The sequence below is a fragment of the Podarcis erhardii genome, assembly GCF_964252035.2.
Source record: "Podarcis erhardii genome assembly, chromosome: 3".
NCBI classification, from domain to species: domain Eukaryota; kingdom Metazoa; phylum Chordata; class Lepidosauria; order Squamata; family Lacertidae; genus Podarcis; species Podarcis erhardii.
The window spans coordinates 66,894,702-66,912,658 of NC_138507.1; the positions used below are offsets into that span (position 1 = coordinate 66,894,702).

The 17,957-nt window shown below is 41.4% G+C and overlaps 1 protein-coding gene and 1 long non-coding RNA gene across 8 annotated transcripts in view; one reads left to right on the forward strand and one right to left on the reverse strand.

Annotated features, from left to right (window-relative positions):
• PLEKHG1 (pleckstrin homology and RhoGEF domain containing G1) overlaps positions 1-17,957 on the forward strand; it is a 109,241-nt gene that overhangs the window by 77,308 nt on the left and 13,976 nt on the right. For all 7 annotated transcript variants that reach the window (XM_081854303.1, XM_081854301.1, XM_081854304.1 and 4 more), the window contains 10 exons: positions 3,783-3,852; positions 8,736-8,782; positions 9,283-9,433; positions 11,227-11,358; positions 12,984-13,166; positions 13,320-13,415; positions 14,818-14,904; positions 15,483-15,516; positions 16,925-17,020; positions 17,525-17,563. In XM_081854303.1, the coding sequence (XP_081710429.1) occupies positions 3,783-3,852; positions 8,736-8,782; positions 9,283-9,433; positions 11,227-11,358; positions 12,984-13,166; positions 13,320-13,415; positions 14,818-14,904; positions 15,483-15,516; positions 16,925-17,020; positions 17,525-17,563 (935 nt within the window). The remainder of the gene's footprint in view (positions 1-3,782; positions 3,853-8,735; positions 8,783-9,282; positions 9,434-11,226; positions 11,359-12,983; positions 13,167-13,319; positions 13,416-14,817; positions 14,905-15,482; positions 15,517-16,924; positions 17,021-17,524; positions 17,564-17,957) is intronic.
• The window catches only part of LOC309337678, a 200,759-nt gene that overhangs the window by 64,587 nt on the left and 118,215 nt on the right, over positions 1-17,957 (reverse strand). The gene's annotated exons all lie outside the window — the stretch shown is intronic.

Genomic DNA, 17,957 nt, shown 5'->3' on the forward strand with positions numbered 1-17,957 from the left:
CGTGCACTCCCCCAACAGATTAAATATTAAAGTAATACTAAAATAGGGTTGGTTGGTGCTTCAGGCCAAAGTCCCCCCAAAGGTATCTGTGCTGTGAAAACAAATGCTAGCACAAGACATTTACGGGAGTTCCCAACTGCCATTGGAACAAGTGCCATTGGAATAAGCCCTGCATATGAATGGGTAGGGATTGAGGCATGTTTTAAAAGAGAGGTAGAGCTGGGTATCATCCGCATACTGGTGAACACCCAGCCCAAATCCCCTGAAGAGATCTCTCAGTGGCTTTGTATAGATGTTGAAAAGCATGAGGGAGAAGACGGAGCCCTGAGGCACCTTACAGGGGTCCGAACTCTCATCCTCCAACACCACTTTCTGGACATGGCCTAGGAGGAAGGAGTGGAACCATTGCATAACAGTCCTCTCAGCTTCCAACCCCCGTAAATGAAGGTCAGTGGAAGGCAACTTTCCCTCACTTTGGCAGCAGCCCCAAACAACTTACAGGCAGCAGCCCTGAGCAAGGGAAGACCAATCTGTCAATACCTGCTGGTGAGTTTCCGTACCAGTTCTTTAGGCAGGAAGCTTTTGCTTCAATCAGAGAGGTCCTCTTCATACTTTTGGGTGTTTTGGGGCTTTTCTTTTTATTTATTTATTTGCATTTTCCTGCACTGCTTATTTTCATTGAAGGTAAGAAGAACTCTTCCATTTCTTTTTCTAATTACCTTCTAACTACCTCTAATTAGCTTTTGCAGATGAATGTCATGGAGTCAGGGGGATAGCAAGCTAAATACCCAGTCATTACTTTGTCAGATTTTGTGGTGTAGCTGAAGATAGCATAAAAGTACACATTCCTCCATAGTTGGTTCCCAAAACGGTTCAGTTGTGCACATGCACTTGTTTGCCCACAAATACTACCCTTCTAGTCCAGAGATTAAACATCTGACGAAGTAGCTTTGTATTGCAATAGTGCTCCATGTTCATATTTAGCTTATGTAATTAAAGAGCGATGGAATACAGGGTCAAAGATCTAATATGGGCTTTAGTGTAAAGTGCTGCTGGCAAAGATAAGTGTTATCTTGCATCAAGAGTTGGCCGGCATAGGGTTCTGCCCCTTCTTTTTAAATGTATGCCCCTTTTAAAAACATTTTAGTCATTTCTGCAGACATGCAATATTGAACAATTTCTCCACTTTGACCTATTGGCTTCTTGTCAAGAAAAGCCTTTGCTAAGTAGTGCCAGGCAATGTATACAAACATGAAATTTAAATTAAAAGATAAAGACGTGTAAAAGAATGGCCCTCTAAGTGGTTTTGGCTGCTAGACTTTTTACTGCATTTCTCTCTCTTTTTCAGTTTTTGGCAGCCTGAAGTTCACTAGGCACAGCACAGACTTGTCAGGGCATTTGAAAAATGACAGTCAGCTTTGGATTATTAATTCTTTGAAGCCACTTGCTATTCTTCATTTGTAAAATTTAACATTCTGCCTGGACCGGGAGAAAAGGAGTGATTCCCTCCCTTTACTATTCTGTAATGTCTTGATCCTACTGAGATGCAAGGACCTAATAATATTTTTACAAACAGCCCCCCTCCCCAATACTATGCAACTCTTTCAGGAAAGGGTAATTGTAAGCAGGAACAGGAAGTACAGAGCTATGGGCACCAAGCACAGGGATTAAATAGGCCATGACTTAAAATAAAGAAATGTGGGAAGGAGAAGATAGCTAATGAGACAAAGTGTGAAGGGATGCTGGGAACCCACTCAAATGAGATGATCAAGGATAACTAGCCAAGATGCCCCTTGGCACAACTGTACTGACCTTTTAAGTTAATGCCCATTTTCCTCCTCTTGTAAAGAACATACTGTGAGGTACGTTCCTCACTGGAGTTGCTGGTTGACATTATTTTCACAACCAAAAGCAGCATTCCCCGTCATAAGCCGCTGTGTAGCTGTGTGAATGCTTGCGATTCCCTGTCTCACTGGGATGAATCTGTCATTCATCTCCTAGCCAATATACAGCAACTTGCCCATTGTATACAACCTGCACACAACAAGACCTGGGTTGTTTTCACAGTTACCTGGGGGAAAAGTTCCCTGGAAGTCGGTGGAATGTATTTCTGAGTAACCATGGTTAGGATCACATGCCAAAGGTTAGGCTAAATTTGATACACAGAAACATATGCTTCTTTCTTCCACAGTCAAATCAAAACAGTTGGGGTGCACAACTGTGTGCACTGTGTTAGCCTGTACTGGTTGTTGCAAGCCTATGCCTGCTCCGTAGCAACAACCTCACTGATCTCAAAGGGCCTGCTAAGTGAAATGCAAAGAATTAGGTTTATAACTGTAAGTTCAGTTACTGATGGATGCTTTTGATATTTCCTCCCCACAGCAGACTAATGAGACTGTGGCAATCCTGATTATCTTTGGTGCCTCTAAATCTGCTGTAAAGCTTATAAACTTACCCTGCTAATTATCCACTCAGTTTTGTTTAAAAATAAGCATGCATCCACTTACGGCAACAATTAATGTCAAAATCTATTTGGCTACTAGCGTGTCAAAAGTTAAAAGAACAGCTCGCATGTGAGAGCCTGTTTATAAACACAACAGGGCAGGGTTGTTTGAGCCTATGGCCTGCTGGAAACCATTTTATACTTTGCTGTCTCTCTTCCACCTTTCCTAAGTAGAGTAAGCAGTGCAATGACTTAGGTTTTTCTCTCCTTGTTGTGATTCAAGGGTTTTTGTACATAATTGAGAAGGGAGTAGCAACCGAGGTGGCTAGAGAGAGAATCCTTCCTTAATAGGAGAGGGAGAGATAGGCATGTGGCCCCATAATATACAGCAGCACTATGGGTGTTACATGCATGGATCACTGTGCTTGTGCATGGAAGGCCTCCCTAGTGCTGCTCTTCATGCACCTTCTGCATGTTTGTGTTGCCCCTCCTATTCAAGGTTTTTTAAGCTACACAATACTCTCTGTGTGAAAGAGAGCGACAGAGATGCAGAAAGGTGCATAGTGATGTTTGGAAAAGAGCCGCAGGGGCAGAGGAAGGGGGTGCGATGGGTGCGGCTCGCCCCAGGTGTCACCATTGGGGGGGGGTGACAAAATGCCAGGTGGCACTCACCGCGGGGCCTGCAGTGCGCCCGAGCCACACATCTCTCCTGGGAGAGACGCGGTGGCTTGGGCGCACACAGGCTTTGCGCTGCCCAAATGGTCCACCCGCTGCCTACCTGCCCCCCACCCCGCTGTAGTGCGGCTGAGTGGGAGGAGGCAGGAAGACTCCGGAGGCCCCACAGTGTGCCCCACCCTCGCCCTGCCCCTATGGGCGCACCGCCTCAGGCTCCCAAGCGGCTTCCTCCACCGCTGTGGAGGTGTGCAAGTTCCATGCTCCCACTTTCTTGTAGTCAGTACAGAAAAGAACTGGCTGTCTTTTAATGAAAAACAGAACTGGTGGTAGAGACAAGAGTACAAGCAAAATGGTGAAGGCGTGTTGGGCAAACGAAGGCAAATGCTGCATAATTTATTGATAGGGTAAGAATAAAGGAAGTGTTAGAATATTAGTAACCCAAATAACTAATGAGGACTTAGCCCTATAGCAAGACATAATATTAACCAGGCTACTTTATTTCAAATATTATGTCAAGTGCAATGCTAATTTTGATTGCAGCTGGTATATATCAGTGTGTGGTTCTCCATATTTTTATAATGCAATCTTTCTTTCTTTCTTTCTTTCTTTCTTTCTTTCTTTCTTTCTTTCTTTCTTTCTTTCTTTCTTTCTTTGTGTCAACTAGTGAACTTCTGCAAGATTTGGAAAACTGTGAAAATGATCCCGTAGCTATAGCAGAATGTTTTGTTTCTAAGGTGAGTAACACCAAGGTGATATTGATCTGAGCTATAGCATATTACAGCCTCTTTGAATATAAAACTCAGGATGATTCAGTCAGTTCCCAAACGTCTACAACTGAGTTAGCTGTGTAGTAAAGTTTTTCAAAGTTAAAAGAAATATTTTTTTATGGACATTAAAATATATTATTTCCTTCCCTCCCTAAATATTTCTGAACAGATCAAGAACTATGAAAACATTTTGAGACCATTTCCTTTTTCCTCACAGATCACTACCAGGACAGACTTATTGAAATGATTAAGAGCTGTGCAATTGTACATCTGTGTCTCAGATCATTACAGCTTTTGCTAAATTCCTGTATATTATTACATTTAAAGGAAGAAAAGCAAATGTGACTCATCTCTTTGGGCTAAAGCTATATTTATCATCTTTAATATTTTCCTCTAGAACTGTCATAAAATAGACTGAGAACACATTTGTCAAAAGGATTTTTTTAAAAAATCCATAGTTGCATGCCATATTTGTTAGTAATTCAAATTATTGTGGTGTGTGACATAATCTCACATTTACTATGAAACTCTGGTATAAGAAACCTTTCTGAGTAAACAGGAAGAAATTAGGTTTCCATATAAAGGACTATCTCTAATGCCCCTCTTCCCCACACCCTTTGAAGTGGCAATGGTGAGTGGGAATTTCTCTCAAGACATGTGGACTGCTTGTACATTTCTGTTATTGCATATATGGTATCCCATGGTATGAGTAATGAGTTGCCTGAGTGATTTTGTTAACACTTTTTTTTTTTTTTTGCACATAATTATCCATCTCCTATAATTCATAGCTGATTATCCAATGTGCCAGCTTTGCAACCTGGCTATGTGGACTGGAAACCACATTCTGCTTCAGAGAATGGTGGATGAAGTCACCAGTATTCTACATGGTGCTATTCTTAGCTGTTTCTTGTATTTGGTGTAGGATTTATTCTTTTACCGTGACTGCTAATGTTTCATATTATGGACGTGGGGGGCGCTGTGGTCTAAACCACTGAGTCTCTTGGGCTTGCCGATCAGAAGCTCAGCGGTTTGAATCCCTGCGATGGAGTGAGCTCCCGTTACTCTGTCCCAGCTCCTGCCAACCTAGCAGTTCGAAAGCACACTGCTACAAGTAGATAAATAGGTACTGCTGTGGCGGGAAGATAAATGGTGTTTCCAAGCGCTCTGGTTTCTGTCATGGTGTTCCGTTGTGCCAGAAGCGGTTTAGTCATGCTGGCCACATGATCCGGAAAGCTGTCTGTGGACAAATGATGGCTCCCTTGTCCTGAAAGTGAGATGAGTACTGCAACTCCATAGTCGCCTTTGACTGGGGTCCTTTAACATTAGATAGATAGATAGATAGATAGATAGATAGATAGATAGATAGTAATAGCGTTCCATTCCATCTGGGTGAAATGAGTTCTATGGTTCCTGACATGCTCCATAGGTACATAGGGTGATCCTTAGCTGAAGCTGAACAGGTCAAGGTCTGATCAGGACCAAGGTGCAGCTACATAATTTTAGACCCTGTACTTAATGTCCTTATGGGGTCCTGCTTTACGCTGCATTTTGCAACATCAGCTGTGAAACACACAGGTAACACTTCTTTTCTTCTTGCCTCCTCCACCTGATTCAGCCATGCCATAGTTTACAATTGCAGCTGGTGAGGATGAAGAAGTAGAAAGTAGGAAATGAGGTCAGCAACCCTAAGAGTCTGGCACCTAAGGAAGGTCAGCACGTGTTAGGTTAGAAAGGACAGTCTAGGAAACTTGGAAGTTCTCCTCTCTATCTACTTTTTCCCATGCATTAAGTCTTGGCATACAGTGGTACCTTGGGTTACATACGCTTCAGGTTACAGACTCCGCTAACCCAGAAATAGTGCTTCAGGTTAAGAACTTTGCTTCAGGTTGAGAACAGAAATTGTGTTCCAGCAGTGCAGCAGCAGTAGTAGGCCCCATTAGCTAAAGTGGTGCTTCAGGTTAAGAACAGTTTCAGGTTAAGAACGGACCTCCTGAACGAATTAAGTACTTAACCCGAGGTACCACTGTAATTCAAGACTTTATATCCCAGTCATATCAGGAAGTTTACTTTCTTGGGTGGTGGTGGGACTTGGCCAGAGCTCTCCTTAAAGGGAAAGGGATTCCTGACCAGAGCTCTCCTTACTGTGTTGCAAATATACTGAAAAATGCCTATTAGTTTTGAAACTTGAAGCTCTGCAGGGTAAATGTTTTCAGTTCAGTCTGGATTTTGCTTCAGATTTCCAGTGACAAATGCATTATTGCATTTCAGAAGAATTGTACTTATTTTCTTCAAGTGTGGATAGGGTTAGTTTTCTTGGCTTTCTGATTGGAACACCCTTTTTCATTCATTCTTCTTATCTGCTGTGGTTGGCTGAGGCATTTGAACTAACAGTACTGTGCTTTAAGAGAGACAAATGTCCAAACTTTTTACTCTGGTCCATGGGCTTTATTATGTCTTTTAGCTTCAGAAATAAGAGTTTTGTCCTTTCAGCTGGTTATCAGAAGGGGAAAGTTTAAGGCAGTTGTGAGCTGGCTGCATCTGTTTCCCCTCGCTCATTCACCCCCTCTTTTTAATTTTTTTTACGAGAGATTTTATTTTTTCATGTTAAACTTCACACAGTAGAATCATCTGGAAATATATATTTACGCCTAAAAATAAAATATACACAGATTTCTGTGTTTTAAGTATTGCATGATGTTAACACTTTCATGGTCTACAGTATTTATGGCTCTCTGCTGGCCATGTTTCTAAGCTCTTGCTGAACATCAAAGGATCTTGCTACAGGTTCAGGAATACATTACAGTGGTACCTCGGGTTAAGAACTTAATTCGTTCTTAACCTGAAACTGTTCTTAACCTGAGGTACCACTTTAGCTAATGGGGGCTCCCACTGCCGCTGCTGCGCAATTTCTGTTCTCATCCTGAAGCCAAGTTCTTAACTCGAGGTACTATTTCTGTAACGGAGTCTCTAACCTGAAGCATCTGTAACCTGAAGCATCTGTAACCCAAGGTACCACTGTATAGTAATGCAAACTAGAACTGCAGGTTTGATGGAACTTAGAAGGGTCTCAACATACAGCCTATCCTCCCTCCAACTCGTAACATTATGATTTAATAACTATGAAATCTAAGCACAGTTATTGTAAGCTAGACTGCTATTTTCTGCTTTTTCATACCTTCTTCCTTTTTAAATTCTTATTTACAGTTTGGGTATAATTTTAATATTGAATTCTGCATTTGAGAAGCCATTGGTAGGCCCCTGCTCCATTACATGTGATAACTAGAATGTGACTGGATTTCACCAGTGAATTACAGACTGTAACGTCTCTGTTGCAGATTGTGGTTTCACTTGATTACTAGTTATTTGTAGGTGAAGATTTCCGCTATAGCTGGAGTTGTTTTTAAAAGCGTGTGCATGACATAGGCTGTGATGCAAGCTTATTGTGTGTCATGCCAGTGAACATAGCTGTAAGTCTTCCCATCTTAAATAAAAGATAAAATATCAGCAGAGGCTCAGTTGTAATCTTCCATAATTATTGGGTGGATTGTCACTGGATTGCATTTTAAGCAGGATAAGGAGTTTTTACTAATCCTAAAAGGAAAAAAGGCAAATAGCTTATGTTTTACCACACGCTTACCATGCACTTTATCACAAACTGTGAAACACTACAGAAATCCTTATCACCATCCCCCAATCAAGACAAGATTGAGCAACAGGTGACCATCTTCAAGCATCTACTGCCCTAAACAAAACAAGGTGTGAACTGGAAGCTCATGAGTAAAGCAAATTGTATTTATGACAGCCCTTTCCCTCAGCTGTGATGATGACAATGGGCTAGCTGTAACTGCAGTCATCTTATTTGCATGTTACAACTTGTATGTTGAAGTTAAAGGTAAAGGTAAAGAACCCCAGACAGTTAAGTCCAGTCGCAGACGACTCTGGGGTTGCGGCGGTCATCTCGCTTTACATGCCGAGGGAGCCAGCATTTGTCCGCAGTTTTTCTGGGTCATGTGGCCAACATGACTAAGCCGCTTCCAGCAAAACCAGAGGAGCGCACGGAAATGCCGTTTACCTTCCCACTGGAGTGGTACCTATTTATCTACTTGCAGTTTGATGTGCTTTCGAACTGCTAGGTTGGCAGAAGCAGGGACTGAGCAACGGGAGCTCAACCAGTCGTGGGGATTCGAACCACCGACCTTCTGATTGGCAAGCCCAAGAGGCTCAGTGGTTTAGACCACAGCACCATCCGCATCCCATGTTGAAGTTGGTGCAGAGCAAAATGGTTTGCATGAAATAGACCTTATGAACTGCTGAAATTACAAGATTAGTCTGTTTTTGTTTTGTTCTCAAGTCTTCAGGAGCTGCTCCTTGTGTTTGGAACTATGTGAAAAGTGCATTAGGTGCAGAATGGGAAATCCTGTTCCCTATTCCTGAAGATTATACAGGGGGAAAACCCCAAATGGTGGCATTGTATGTACACTTTCAAATAAGCTTCTGCATAGCACCAATACTTGCTTGTGGCAAATAAGAAATGACTGCAGGGAAACTTGGCACAAGTCAGCTTTGTTGGTTCTTTTTAGATCACACATTTATTTCATTTAAAAAATAATAAAAGCATCAACAATAAAAACTTACTTAAAAATCAGTTTCCAATCCCATTCACATGCAGACTGGAATAAAGCTAATGAATTACATGCCTATCAATAGGGAAGAGTAATTTTTTTAAAAAAAAATTGTAATAGGTTGGGATTTTTTTAGTGCTTTCAAATAAGTGTTGGTTTCAGAATTTCTAGGGAGCTGTAATAAAATCAATATACTAAATCAGCTTCCCCCCTTTTCCTTATATTCAGAGTGAAGAGTTCCACATATATACACAGTATTGCACCAATTATCCAAGGTAGGAGTATCTTATTTTTGAGTGTGCTCTTTCCCTTTTATCATTTGAAAAGTGGTGAATAGAGAATGTGACCATAATGCTTCAGACTAACATTTTATCCAAACGGTATGCTTTACTGTTTGTGGATTATATTAGTAAGGCAAAGAGGATGAATGCTTCCTTGCCCGTTAGAAAATGCAAGCAAGTAATTTTATGCTTATTTTAATTATGTTGCATGGTAATCAGTTATTTTGAAAGTAGGATGCTAAGACTTGTTACTTGTGTGGCATGCATGCATGGCAATCACAAGTTTGTAAACTTCACATAACACTCCTGTTTATCTTGCGCAATAAATGCATAATGCTTGAAGTTGATCCTAAACAGGCACTCACTTGTAGGACCTATCATGCATCCAAAGTTGTGGAATTCTGTATAATATAGGATGATGATAACAACAACAACAACAACAACAACAACAACAACAACAACAATTCTGAGAGCTTTATTGATTTGTTTTACAGGTCAGTGGCTGTACTTACCGAATGCATGAGGAACAAGTCCCTCGCCAAGTTTTTCAGAGAGAGACAAGAAGCTTTACAACATTCTCTGCCTTTAGGATCTTACCTCTTAAAACCTGTTCAGCGGATACTCAAGTATCACCTTCTTTTGCACGTATGTTGTCATTTTAAGTGCCTCCTCTTCAGATAGTCAACTGGAACCTGGCATGGGGTGGCAGTCCAGATCAGCAGTGTGTTTCACATTGGGCCCTGCAGCTGCTCTTTATTCAAAATTAAAGTGCCTAGTTTGAAGGAGGCCTGCAAATAATATAATGTGTAGCTAGGCTTTTGTGCTGCAGTCAAAACACAAGCAAGCACAAACTTTCTGATGAAAGCTCATATGCCAGAAAGAAGTACTGTAACCTAGCCTTCACCCTGACATGCTAGGCTTCTGCAGATGTTGAATTTCCAACCCTTCCTGCCCCTTTCTCCATCTTTCTCCCCTCCTATGCTTATCAAACAGCTTCTTCTCTGATGCTGCAGCTTCTTCAGAAAACATGCAGTACAGACCTATACATATTTTCATAAAAAGAGTGCAGTGCAGTCCTGAAGAGAGCCAGTGTGGTGTAGTGGTTAAGAGCGGTAGTCTCGTAATCTGGGGAACCGGGTTCGCGTCTCTGCTCCTCCACATGCAGCTGCTGGGTGACCTTGGGCCAGTCACACTTCTCTGAAGTCTCTCAGCCCCACTCACCTCACAGAGTGTTTGTTGTGGGGGAGGAAGGGAAAGGAGAATGTTAGCCGCTTTGAGACTTCTTAAAGGGAGTGAAAGGCAGGATATCAAATCCAAACTCCTCCTCCTCCTCCTCCTCCTCCTCCTCCTCTTCTTCTTCTTCTTCTTCTTCTTCTTCTTCTTCTTCTTCTTCACATCTTTACATACTGTGCTCATTGGGGCTCTTGCACTAGCTGGTGTGTTTAAAAGTGCAGTTTCAATTCCAGACAAGGGCAGCCGGTGAGGAGGGTGGGCCTGTATGAAGTCATCTAAGCCCAACAAAAAGGTCCCCCCCCCTTTTTTTTTGCATGCATGCATGGTGGTAGAGAAAGTACATATTTCTTTCTTTCTTTCCCATGGTTTTAACAATATTTTCAGAAATCTGGTTTCTTTTTAATGGTTATCATGTGCTTTCAATTAGGAGATTATACCCGTAACTACATTTCAGAGTCCAGAAATTTTAATCTGTAGTGTCTGCCTAAGTCTAATGCTCGGATGTAATTATCAAACTGAGGTTCTGTAGCCAAAAGTAGAGGCAAGAAAGCATACTGAATGACTGACTCATTTCTCTTATTGTATGCTAATAAATTCTGCTTTGATAGCTGCTACTATAACGCAGCAGAGTATTGCAGTTGCTGTAAGGATGCTTATATTACTTATGGCTCATGAAATCAAACACAATCCACTAGCCATTTAGGGCAGCCCATCAAAGGCTCATCAAGCCGCCTATTTTTTGCAGCTTGCTGGAGACTTCAAAAATGGCCAGAGTGTCACACACCTGATATGCCACAATATGTATCTGGTGGCCTTGATCAGTCACAAATTGTATGTGCTTGCTGTTAGCAGAGGATATGCCAGTCTCGTCCAACTTTTCTGTCTCCATCCCAGTATAACACAGTGCCTTTACATTATCAGGATCCTGGAATCATGAGGGGTTTGGAAAAAGGGGAAAGAGACATATACAATGGAGGTGGCTATCAGTGGGAAAATGGGGCTGAAGGAAAATCTCTCGCGTGCAGGGTAAGGGGTTCTGTGCTGCATATTTTATAGACCAGGGAACCCTGCTGTAGTGACCAAAGAAGTGAACTGCAGTTGGGAGGAGCTAAGTGTCAGATTATTAACCGTAGTTTACCATCAAAACATTTTTGCAGACCTCTATGAGTTGTAAATAGTTCCCTCTTCATTGGCTTATTTACTAGGAGATAGAAAACCACCTTGACAAGGACACTGAAGGTTATGATGTAGTTTTAGAAGCCATAGATACGATGCAGAGAGTGGCGTGGCATATTAACGACATGAAGAGGAAACATGAACATGCTGTCAGGCTGCAGGTGGGTTGACAAGTTTTCTATATCAGTAGTTTTTATCTTTCTATCTGGTTTTTGGTTTATATAGATTGGGCACCAGCATTCCAAATGGCTATGGTTTTGCTTTCCTGTGCATGCTAACAACAACAACATCTTTTCACATATGTTGAATTTGATCTTCCTATATTTTAAAGCATCACACTCAACCATGGCAACTCCCGATTAATATTGTGAGATGTGTTATCTGTTACATGTGAAAGTACCTTCAAAGTGTGCTTGAGAGGTTCTTCTGAAATCTGTGTCTGTGGAATGTACAAAAGACACAATTGTGCTTGCAAGCTTTCTTTGGAGAGATCAGAACCCAAATGTAAATCTTCCTTCTCTGTCAGAAGATGAAGTTTCGCTTGTACACCCACTCAGTTTCTATGCAGTCAGTGATTCATTTGTAGTCTTAAAAACTTGTTCACATGGCTTATGACTGCCCAAAACATCTCACAAATGCATATTTCCAAGTTGTGGATTGGTTCAGACATCATATTGGACTTCTGCTTATTTGAAGAAATCCTATAGGTGAATCCATTCACATAAGCAATGCAACTCTTAATTTGGGTGAGCTTCTATGATATCTGAGACTCTAATGAATATAATTTAAGTTGTTGTGGTTAAGGTTTGTGAGTTTCAGGCATACATCTTGCATTGATAATGTAACTAAAGATACTGCAAGGACTTATGTGAATTCAAAGAGCAACCATATGCAAACTTACAGTAGGTTAACAGGAAGTATACAATTGTAGGCTGGCTGGAAAAGTAGCTAGTACTTTCCACTTCTTGTGTACTTCAGAGACCCTTTGATCACATAAGTTGTTTCTCACATCTTGCACCATTATAAAACACCCTCCCCTTCTTCCTATTCTTTTCCATATAGTGGCCCGTCTATCCGTGTAATGTCCAGCCTTATGGCTTGCTAAGAACTCTCTCCTTGTGCCAACCTTCTCTCTTGCATCATCTCTAGGGGACCATGTAAGATAATCAGACAACAGTGCAGTGCAAATTGGCTGCATGTCATAAAATACACATCTGCCAACTCTGACATTTAGAAATAGATTTCTGTTTGCCTATCATATGACAAATGCCTGTATGCTGCAACGTACCGTGAGACAGCTGTAGTATTTCTGTTGATGTAGAACAGGAAAGGCAAACTCTCTGCCTGGGGACCTGATCCACACACATCCATGCAAATGGTCATAAGCTGCATTAGGGTTCTGAAACCACATGGAGGCCTGCCTCCTTGTCTAAGGACCAGTTTTGCACCACAATTCCTGTGGTGGTCCTGCTGCCATTTCTGCTGCGCTGAGCTCTTCCTGTATGTGAGGTGGTGCAAATATGTGTATGAGGGAGAGCAAATGTGAATTGGTTATGCCCACCTAGGCCACGCCCACTGCTAGGGTGTGGCCCTTGGAAGGTAGGTCTACAGAGAATGTGGCCCTTTGTTAGTCATCCCTGAGGTAGAAGCAATGCTTTTTCACACTGTTGATTAATAAGAGGAACATGATAGTGGCTTCATTACACAGCACTTGCCATGTGATATTTCCCAACGTTGTGTTTTTGATGTGCTTGCTTCATTATCCTACCCTCCTCCCTTTTTTCAGGAGATACAAAGCTTACTCACTAACTGGAAGGGACCGGACCTTGCTAGTTACGGCGAGTTGGTTTTGGAAGGAACATTCCGCATCCAGAGAGCCAAAAATGAGCGCACTCTGTTCCTCTTTGACAAGCTGCTGCTCATTACGAAGAAGAGGGAAGAGACTTTCACTTACAAAGCTCATATCTTGGTAGGTCTGTTTGTACTTGCAGGAGGAGGCTAAGGGAACAAGCAGCCCAAGGGCTGCAAAGGAGAGGAAATGGACTATGTCAAAATGTTCAAAATATAAATACCCATTCTGTGCACAAGATCTTCCTCTGACAAGCCTTTCTTTGTGTTGCAGTGTGGCAATCTCATGCTAGTGGAAGTCATACCAAAGGAGCCTCTGAGCTTTAGTGTCTTCCATTACAAAAATCCCAAGATGCAACATACTGTTCAGGTATTTAAAAGCCATAACATACTGAATGCATTCTGAAACATGTTATTAAGGATATAATTTTCCTGATATGTATCCTGTGTATTGTAACTGAAGTTTGCACCACGTAGATAGTATTCCACTTCCAGGTTTGTGCAGGAAAACCAGGCCCTATTTCCTATGATCTCAATCTATCCAATTGCCCCCTTCCTTTTGGAAGGCAGTACAATCCCAAATTAATGCACTCATGCAGTGGGAACATGAACTGCTTTTAATATCCTAAGGGGCAAATTGGACATGCACTTAAAAATGTTGCACCAATGGGGAATTTTTCCTAAGATTGAGAGAGAGCAATGGTTTTCATTCTGATCTCTATGATCTCTCCCCTTCCATCCAGCTGGCTCCATGTTATGATTTGGGCTCCCTGGCCCTGAAGGAAAGAAACAAAAGATGCAACTGCATTCTACCTGTTTAAGTGCATACCTAGTTTGACCCTCAGCTTCTGTTTCATCTTTGCACTTTGAGAATTAGACAAGTAGGGATTTGGAAAATGCATGTGTGCCTGAAACTGATAATAATATTTTGGAAACCCTTTATTTCACTGAATTTTGAACAGTAGGCCTCAATTCTGATCTTAGTTAATTCTTGGAGGAGGAAACCACAGGTCAATTTTAGAAAAGTATAGTGAGGTCAATGAACATTACTGTGACTTGGAAAATAAAATGACTAATGGGATGAGTTTTGTGGGTGAATAGATACAGATATATATAGAAACAGTGCCTGCTTCCCATTCTAGCAGATCTCTTCAGGAACAAGCAACCCAGCCTGCCCTGCACCACACAGCATGTTATACTGGTTATGCAGAAGTAATTATTATCCTGCCCAAACCACTAATCTGCACAGGAGCAACATGATAACCTCATAGAAGGGGAAAGACAAGGAACTAGGGCATGCAGACACACAAGGCACTATTACAGCCTGTGGTGTTCAGCTTTGCTGTCTCACCATTTTCATGTTAGTTGCCAATTGTGTTAAATAATTAAATTTGGTTTTATAAATTGTTGTCAGCTACCAGACATAGAATAATATTCAGAAATATACTAAAAGCATTTTATTCTGTTGACCGTAGAAAGATGTAGTGGAGCCAAGACATTTCTGACCTTTCTTGTGGAAAGCTGTATAGACCCCTGTATGGGTGACTCTGTGACTCTCAGATGTTGCTGAACTCTTGGCCCCCTTCAGGCAGCATGGCTAGAGATGATGGGGATGGCAACAGATTCCCCATCTCTCCCCTATCCCATCCACTGGAAATCAGAGCCTTCTTCATGCTCAGCCCTTGACTCTGCTAAATTTATTGTCTGGTGTTACCTACCGTCACTCCTTCATGTCTAGCTATAACTCATTGCATTCTTGCAACTTGTAACAGGCCAAATCACAGCAAGATAAGCGCCTTTGGATTCTTCACTTGAAGAGATTAATTCTTGAAAACCACCCTGCCAAAATCCCAGCTAAGGTAAAATATTAACAACTGCCTTATTTGTTTGTTTGTATTTCTCTTGTTTGTTTGATTGATTGAATTTATATACCGCCCTATATACAGAGGTCTCAGGGCAGTTCACAGAGCAAAATCAAAATACAAAACCATAAAATATATAATCAAAATAGAAACAACAACCCAATAACACCCCCCCACTTATTATTATTATTATTATTATTATTATTATTATTATTATTATTATTAAAAAGGCATAGGATGTCTAGCAAATCAACCAAAGGCCTGGTTAGAAAAGGAACTTTTTTGCTTGGTGCCTTTTTAAGAGTGTGGATATGTTAAAAATAAAATATGTGTATTTTTGTCTTCTGTGATAGATGCATCTGGGTAGCCACATCATGATAACAGCACATGAATTGCATTCCACCAAGTTCACTTGAATCAGGGCAGTTTTGAAACCAATTTTGCCTTTCAGGTTTTAGAAGGTTTGGTGTGGTGGTGCACCAGCCAAGGACCCAGAGTCTGGGGGACTATTGCTGACCTGAGGTGTTAAGCAAGTTTATATGGTTTATGCACAATATTTGTTTTTATTTTTTCAGGCCAAGCAAGCAATTCTTGAAATGGATGCTATCTGTAAGTATATTTGCATATAACTATTCACTTGCATTTTATTTTTTGTTAATTAAAAAACTCGGGAAAATACGTCATAGACAACTGGATGCATTAATCTTAGCTGTCACAATGTTTTCTGGTTCTGGCTCAGAGCTTTTGAATAAGAACGTGGGTGAGACTTTTAGATACTTTCCCTCTTGTACAGTTTCAGTAAGGTAGATACACTAGCCACAAACTCAAACTTCCATGTGTTACAGTGTCTAAACTCAATTCTCTAACATGGATCACTGCCTTGTCGTGACGAAGGGGCTTGAATAACTCAGAGAAGCTATGCAGTGGCGTAGCGTGGGTTGTCAGCACCCGGGGCAAGGCAAGTAATTTGCACCCCCTAACCCGTGGATTTGCGCCCCCCTAACCCTAACCCCCAGATGTTGCGCCCGGTGCGTCCGACCCCCCCCCTGCACCCTACACGCTACGCCACTGAAGCTATGAGTTATGCCATGCAGGGCACCCAAGACAGACAGGTCATAGCCAAGAGTTTAGACTAAATGTGATCCACCTGGAGAAGGAACTGGGAAGCCACTCCAGTATTTTGCCAAGAGAACTCCATGGACATAAAAAAGGAGAAACTTTGAGAAGGAAGTGAGAGTTTCCAAGGCATGCTCTGGTTCATGAGGTCACGGAGAGTCGATCATGACTAAGATGACTAAACAGCAACTGGTTTTGGCAACAGTGCTGTTCAGTGTGACTCTCTATTTCCCTTAAATAAAAGATTGGCAACCACAAACAGGATCAAAGTTTTCTGCTTATGAAAGTTTTGCCAGCTCGTACATCACCTTGTGTTTTGAGATTCTTAATAAGAGCACATTAAATAATTAATGATGAACTATACTGTCTTTTCAATTCATTTTTAATATCACCCTTCCAAGGGACTGCTATTATGCATGGAGAATGTCTTCTCCAAAATTGTGTGTGGAGTGAAAGACATTTACATAGCTTGTATGTTGCTACCCAAGACATTTCCCAAGCATCCCTCTCAAAGCCATTCACTAATATGAAATAAAACTGAAAAGTATCCTTGGGAACAATCAGGGGGCATTCTCAAATTGTTCCTAGGTGACTCCAGCCTAGGCATAGGCAAACTCGCCCTCCAGATGTTTTTGGACTACAATTCCCATCATCCCTGACCACTGGTCCTGTTAGCTAGGGGTGATGGGACTTGTAGTCCCAAAACACCTGGAGGGCCAAGTTTGCCTATGCCTGCTCCAGCCTTTAAAACCAAGCCTGCTTCTCCCTGCATTGTCCTATTCTAGGTTTTGTTTGTGACAAAGCCTTGAGAAATGTAATGCTGCAATCATAAAGTCTTCTCCAAAAGCTCACCTGATGTATGAAGTCATACTTACATATTGTTTCTCTAATTTCTTTATAGATCACCCAGGATTCCATTATAGCCCAGAAGGAGAAATGAAAGCATCGAGTAATTCTAAAGAAGGAATTGCCCCACAGAGGGTGAGAAGGAAGTCAGGTAATAAAATATTTTGTTGTGGTTTCCTATAGGAACATTCTTTTACAGTCAAGTCATCCAAAAAGGTCCTTATACTTCCTGGTCCCCCACCATCAGAAATGTGGTGAGTTGTGCTGTGCCTTTTCAATAGCAGCACCAAGCCCTATGGAAGAGGTAGGGAAACTGTGGTCCTCCAGATGTTAGCAAACTACAACACCCATCATTCCTGACCATTGACCATGCTGGCTGGAGCTGAAGTTCAACAACATCTGGAGGCCACATGTTCTCCATCCCTGGTGTAAGCCCTGTTTTGAGAACTTCTTTGCCTGGCACTGACTAACACATATAATTTGGTGTAAAACCGAAGTCCAGGGCAGTCCACTAAGTTTTTCTGGGGTGTTACTGTTTCTCTTTTGGCTGCAGTTGGTTGTAGTTGGGTTTATTTAGGATACTTTTTTATAATATATTTTAAATCAGGAGACAGCATAAACATTTTGAACAAAAGCACATGTGTTCTTCCCGCAGAACCTTCGTCCAGAGCCCATAAAATCATAAAGCCAAGTGGTGAGTTACAATGTGTCCTGTATGTGATATTATGCATTAAGTATTACAAATCATATGGCACCTTTAAGTATTCGATTAAGTCTATGTAAATAAAAAAACAAAACCCTGTTGTCCAGGGAAGGAGTCGTGTTCAATCTCTTGTCAGGGAAGAAATGTCAGATTTGTTAAATATCTGACACACAAAAATAGCAGCCTTCGAAAACCAGCAGGCAAGCCTTTCAGTTTTGAATGCAGGGGGAGTTTTTCACATGGTATAAATTTATTACAAAAATGTTCCAGCATGCTTGCCTTATCTATTGATAGGGCCCATGTTAAACACAGTACTTTGGTTTATAATTTCCATTTTAAAGTCAATAGGTGTTTTAGACTTAAACCTGTTTTTCACAAATGCGGA